Genomic DNA, 6,615 nt, shown 5'->3' with positions numbered 1-6,615 from the left:
GTCCACATCACAGCATACATTCTCCCTTGCGATGCAACGAGGGAAGAAATGGCGTGCATGTGGCAACCATCAATACACTGATCTCCTGTAATATCCTCACACGCAGCATCCATCGCATGGAGCAGGGACCTCTGATCTTGAGCCCGATGCTCATACACTCTCCACCTCCAAGCGGAGAAAAACTCCTCAATAGGATTGAGGAAAGGAGAGTAAGGTGGTAGGAACACTATGAACATCCTTGGATAAGTAGTGAACCAGGTCCTGATGAGTGGGCCATGGTGGAAATTCACATTGTCCCATACAATAACATATAGTGGTAGGTGAGGCCCTACGAGACCGCTCTTAGTTTCAGGGATCAAATCAAAATGAAGGCGGTCCAAGAAGATGAGGAGCTTCTGTGTATTGTTTGGGCCAAGACTGGGGATGTGAGTGGCCACACCATTCTCAGATATGGCAGCACACATAGTTATATTGCCCCCTCGCTGGCCTGGGACATCCTCCTTCGATATTCAAGTTCTGGTTTCACCGGACTGTCAATTGCTGTAAGAAATGTAACAAATGTTCCAAGGGATTCATATATCGTATTCATGTATTATGTTTTTGACTAATTTTGACGATTGAACAGACTATTGTGTATGTGATGACTTACACAATGAAATGATGCTGACTCATTTTGGAGCGAACAACCATTAGACTGAGAATCAACAATCAGTTTAGATCAACAAGATCTATTCACTTGGAAATTGTGCTAAATAAAGGCTACCTGTACTTAATCAATTGCAAAGATGTACTAAGACATTGAGACATATACTGAGACATTTGGAATTTGATGAAACTAATGAGAAGTGCCATACTGTTGAGAACAATTGCCAAGTGGTTTGGAGGTTTGTCCATGTTGTTTTAAGAATGTAATTTCTGCTTCAAGAAATGAGCCAAACCAATGGAGAAAAACTGTAATAAACAAAATTCAAACATATTCACCAAAAAATCTCTCCTATATGTAGCTTACAAATACTGTCACAGTCCAACAGATTCATTGCATTGAGAGGGGACAGAAAAATCAGGGAAATTCACAAATGTCTTGCATTTTTTTATTCTACACACCAAAGGCATCTTAGTAATAATGTTCATAGTTGAATCAGCAAAAACAGTCACATGTTTTTCTTGTATCTTAAATGTCAAAGGTTATATAGTCACAGACTGGATTCAATGTATTTATGAAAACTAAATAAAGAAAAGTTCAACAATGACAATTATATTAATAATAATCAATAACAGTGCAGTATACCATCCATCCAGAATGCTGTACAGAAGATGTGAATAATAGATATTTGGGTAAAATGGCACAGTAGGAGTCCAAAGTTTGTTCAAATACTGCAATAGTGGTTATTACAGTAATAATGAAACAATTTGTTTTAAATTGTTTGAAAAAGAGTCGCAAAAACAATAAACAAAAACACACAAACCACAATGAACACTTCAGAAACTCCACTTTGATGAAGTTGAGATATGGAAAACAAAATAACTGTAAAAACACAGTAGCGAATCATACAACACATTTAAAACAGTTTTCTAAAACCAGAATCAAAGTAGGCTGAACGTTTGTCTTGAATGTTTTACAAGATGAACACACTGACGTCAATGTGCGGATTTCCCTTTAGATAATTAGGAATTAGGAAGGAAGGTTTTCTGCTTTCCTGCTTCTGATTAAACTATGAAGAGAAACTTTGATGAACTCTCTGAACAGAATCCAGTGTTTTAAAAAGATATGGGAGGTGTTCAGCTAAATCTCCAATGAAGGATGTCAGTGTGTCACTGTGCATCCAGCAGAGAGAAAAAAAAGAAAAAACACTGGAGAATTGTTTGGTCAGGGTGATATGGAGTACTGCCAGCAAATATGAGACGGTGATGAGAACTTTAGTTGGAAACAACATCCAGTCAGATGTTATTCGCTGGAAGTACTCTATTTGTGAAAGCTCAAAGGAGAAGAAGGCGTTGTCCTCGATCAAGTTACTGAAGAAAACATGGAAACTGAAATCCAAAAGTAGACCAGCAGGTTAGTCACAGACGGCAGGAGATAAGTCAGAAAGCTTGATTGCAAATTACAGGTCTTGCAAGAAAAAAATACACAGGGGAAAATGTTTATTTTCAGAAAAAGGTGATAACAATCTGTTAAATAGAGGACTAGATCTTAAAAAAAATCCCCATACGTTTTAGGCATTTCTTCCTATGTGTCCTTCTTTTGTCATGGGAACAGTGAGCTGTGAAATGTAAGAAGAAAGAAAATGGTCACACACTGGAGCCTGAAAATACTCCAAGATTGCAGAAAACAATCTGTTAATTGCTTTGAACTATTTCTAGGTGAAACAGGGGCAGCAGCTGGGAACTTGTAACAGACAGGGAGAAAAACATTCTTTCATTCAGGTTTGCTGTGTTTGGATGTCTCCTTCCTGTGAGAAGCTCTTACTCACACATTATGGGGTGTTATGATTCATTTTTACCAACCAATCAATTCACTAAGGTAGATTCCTCAGAAGATTACCAAGTGGTAAATTAAATATGTGTACAAACAAACAAGTAAACAAGAATTAATGACAAATCTATTTACATTTTAGTTTCATAAAGTTTAGCCCACTGTTGTTTTTCCTCATCCAAATAATCCACACTTTATGGTCACATGTATGTAAAATTCAGTGTCTCCACACATTGGACTGATTGTTTTTACGTTATAGTAAAATAAACCTACCAAGTCTCAATCCAAATTGTATTTTCTAATATTGATTGTTTCATTTTAAAAATCATTTTATAATACAATTCGATAAACAACTGTTCTTCAGACAGATTGATCTGGTTGGATAGTATATAAATCCATTGATCGATCAAGTCGATTAATCCTTACTCCCCTATCACACAGTGCGTATACTTATATAGAACTTTCTACCTTCCTAAAACCTCAAAGTGCTTTACAGTTACACTCATACACACAAAGGGCTAGCCTGCATCCTTCCATCAGAGGTCAACTGCTTAAACCTCTGTGACACAGACCAGATTTTGTTTTCTTTTTTTAATTAAAACAAAAGCAGATATACATATTATTACAGGGAAGTAGACATGCAAAGACATGAAAAAAAATCCTGCTCCCTATGCGTTAGCAACATTTCAGGTTCTCACACTGGTTGTCAGGTATGTCCGTGTGCTGACAAAACCGGTGATGGCACTTCTCTTCTCGTTCTGCTGCGAAAACAGTTCCTTAACCTTGCGCCTAAAACGCTTTCCGACAAGGACGTAGAGGCAGGGGTTGAGAACGCTGTTGAAGACGGCCAAGCAGGGAAAAATCTGTTTGCAGATTTCCAGACCGTATGTGCCCTCGGTTAGGATCTTGTTTTCATGAAAGACATCCAGGATCTGAGTCAGGAAGTATGGGATCCAGCAGATCAGGAATGCAAGAAGGACGCTCAGGATCAAAATGGTGGTTTTATTCTCCGATTTGTTCACATTTACCCTTTTTGACCTTTTACTCAGAGCTCTAAGAATGCTGATAGTGCAGAGGGAAATGATGATAATGGGTATAATGAAGCTGAAAATAAAAATTTTTGACTCTATCAAAATAGGCACAGTGGAGTTTTGGTAATAAAGGCTGCAGCCTTGATCAGGTTTCACATCCCTGTAGATGAGTGATGGGATACTTAACAAGAATCCCAGAATCCAGACCACTAAACAGGAAATTCTGGCATGAAAAGGCGTGCGCAGTGTCTCATGTGAAAGTGGGTGCACAAGAGCAAAATAACGATCCACGCTGACAAGGGCAAGGAAGTAGATGCTGCAGTAGGCATTCATGAAGATGCCCACATAGAAGGCTTTGCAGAACTCTTTCCCAAGCGTCCATTGAAACTTATTGTAAACATTGACAGCCCAGAGTGGTAAAAAACACGTCAGAAAAAGATCGGCAGCAGCCAAGTTGCACAGGTAGATCTCAGCCACAGTGTAGGGTTTCTTATGGAGGCAGAAAACCAACAGCACAAAGACGTTGAGGACAAATCCCAGCGCGCTGATGATGGAGATGTATGGAGGAATCAGAGTGAACATCCATTCTACAGATGTAGCATTTTCATTCAGAATGTGCTTCAATACTTCAGATGTAGCATTTTCATTCAGAATGTGCTTCAATACTTCAGATGTAGCATTTTCATTCGGATTTTCCTGTTTTCCAAGGTTAGGATTTACAAATAAAGCTGGGGTCCTGCAAAACAAAAATTTGAAAAAATAAAAATAAATACAAAACTAAAATTCATCCAAAAAAATAGAAACACTAAATAATTAATTTTGTCAGAGTGAAATGTTATTTACATGCTCTTAATATTGTCAAAGTTTGAGGACAAAAACAGCCAGTTAAGAAATAAAAACTCCAAGGCTATTAGGAGAGCTGTTTGTGCTGCTAAATGCTTTTATCACAATGCTTTTTACATACATATGGGACATTGCTTCAGAGCTTTCTCAAGAACTGCTACCAAATCTTTACAACATTGTCTACAAATCAGACAAAATCCTCATTTGATCTGGGATAAAAACAAAAAAGGAACATTCAGGCTAAATAGCTCTATGATCGATCTTCAAATCAAAGATACACAATGAAACAGAAAAAGAAATGAGACAAACTTACATGACAGACTTTGCCCCTGAATTGTTCAGCATTTTTCCTGACAGTTAGGAGTGCTGTAAAACGACAAAAACAAGCTTCCACAAGCCCTGTTTCACAACAACTAGTTTCCTTGAAGGAGATAATAGATTGATCTTAGACTAGTGTCAAATATCTTTGCAAATCTCCCTCCTCTTTTTGGAATTAGCCCCTCCTCAATTTTTCTGTTAACACACAGCTAGTTTTAAGTGGGCGGCAGTGCCTCAGGCGGTTGAGCAGGTTGTCCAGTGATTGAAGGGTCGACGGTTGGATCCCCGCTCCCCCCAGCCAACTGTCATTGTGTCTTTGGTCAAGACACTTCACCCTCCTTGCCTCCAGTGTTGCTCCACTGGTATGTGAATGTGTATAAATGATCCAGGTGATGGTCAGAGGGGCGGTAGGCGCGAACATGCAGTCACGTCTCTGTCAGTCTTCCCTAGGGCAGCTGAGCTACAACAGTAGTTTGCTATCACCAAGTATGAATGAGGAGTGAATAAAAATTGGACACACTGTAAGTGCTTTGAATGTCTGGAAAAGCACAGATAAATCCAATCCACTATTATAAGTGTCATTAAGCTTAAATAGTCAATATCTGCCCATTTTTGAAACAGAAACAAACAAACCCTTCATACATCTGCTGCTATTCCCTCGATTCATTTCATTTGGATTATTACACACGATGAGTCCAGATTTGTACTTATTTACGCATGATGGGAAACCTAAACCTGTTGTGCTGCAAGTAAGAGAAAAAAGCAAACAGAACACAACACAAATTATATCTCACTTTAAGAAGCTTTTATTAGAAAGCCAACATTTCTTACAAAGTGAGTAGTTTTACTTTATAAATCACTTTAGAGTCCTTTTTCCATTTTTATAAAAACAGATTCTATCTCTTTACCCATAAGAACCCACTGTGACATCAGTCTAAGAAAAAAATCTGAAATTTTTCCTGTTGTCCACTTGTTATGTGGTATATCTCAATCAGGAGCGGAGCTACGGGGGAGTCGCAGTGAGAAGCATTGCCCCCCCCCCCCCCCCCCCCACACACACACACCCCACACACACACACACACACACAACACACACACACTTGCACCCAACCTTGGGCCAATACTAGTAGCATCATTGAAAAAGATTGGGAAACTGTCAACAAAAGCTTTTTAAAGCATTGCATACATAAAAAATAAAATCTAAACAAATTAACATTAAATTCAAATAAAAGGGTCTCAGTTGACACCCTTCCAAAGTCTTCTGCCCCCTCCCTGATGCCCCCCAAATAAAATGTTCTTGTTCTGCCACTGATCCCACTCAATTTCCAGTTTAAGGAAAATTAGTCTGTGGTTCCTATTAACATGAGAAGGAATGAAGATGAAAATCAACTTTTTAAACCCTTTTCCGAATCAGAATACTTTCTCTCAGGAGGAAACTAAAAACATAAATAAAATATATGTATTTTGTATATTATTTAATAAAAATATTATTAATATATTTAAATATACACACTGTGGTGTAATTTGTATTAGTCACTACAAATAACAGTTTGTTTTTAAAAAACTATTTTTTAAAATTGTCACGTAAATTTATAAGCAACAACTGTTAAAATCCTTTAAAAAAATCTGGATCATTAAAAATAAATATTTACCATTTACTGTAATACATCCCCATCCCAATGGTGTCAGATGGTCCCCATCTGGACCTCCACAAGAATCCAGAGTGGCACCAATTCCTGTCCTTTAAAGGTTTTTATGCTGCAAATGTACTGAATTAATTTGCAAAAATTCAAAACATCATGCACTTTAAACATTGCAGGGCTGTGAAAATGCAAAAAATAAAAAGGAATTCAATATCTGGCAAATAAACGTAAAACAAAACTGGGGAGGTTGGGATTTAGGGACCCTCAGATGGGTTTCTGACTCTTAATGATTGTGACCCTGTAACCA

At 37.9% G+C, this 6,615-nt stretch overlaps 1 protein-coding gene across 1 annotated transcript; it reads right to left on the bottom strand.

Annotated features, from left to right (window-relative positions):
• Positions 1-1,077: 1,077 nt before the first annotated feature.
• On the bottom strand, positions 1,078-4,813 carry LOC101161279 (B2 bradykinin receptor-like). Its single transcript, XM_020713780.2, has 2 exons — positions 4,661-4,813; positions 1,078-4,240 (listed from the first exon to the last, which is right to left on the bottom strand). Exons 1-2 carry the CDS (start codon positions 4,690-4,692, stop codon positions 3,160-3,162), a joined length of 1,113 nt encoding a protein of 370 aa, XP_020569439.1. The 5' UTR covers positions 4,693-4,813; the 3' UTR covers positions 1,078-3,159.
• Positions 4,814-6,615: the final 1,802 nt, after the last annotated feature.

The sequence above is a fragment of the Oryzias latipes genome, chromosome 22 (genome assembly GCF_002234675.1).
Source record: "Oryzias latipes chromosome 22, ASM223467v1".
NCBI classification, from domain to species: Eukaryota; Metazoa; Chordata; class Actinopteri; order Beloniformes; family Adrianichthyidae; genus Oryzias; species Oryzias latipes.
Note: the sequence above shows the minus strand (reverse complement) of the source record. Positions and strands in the feature narration are given on the sequence as shown.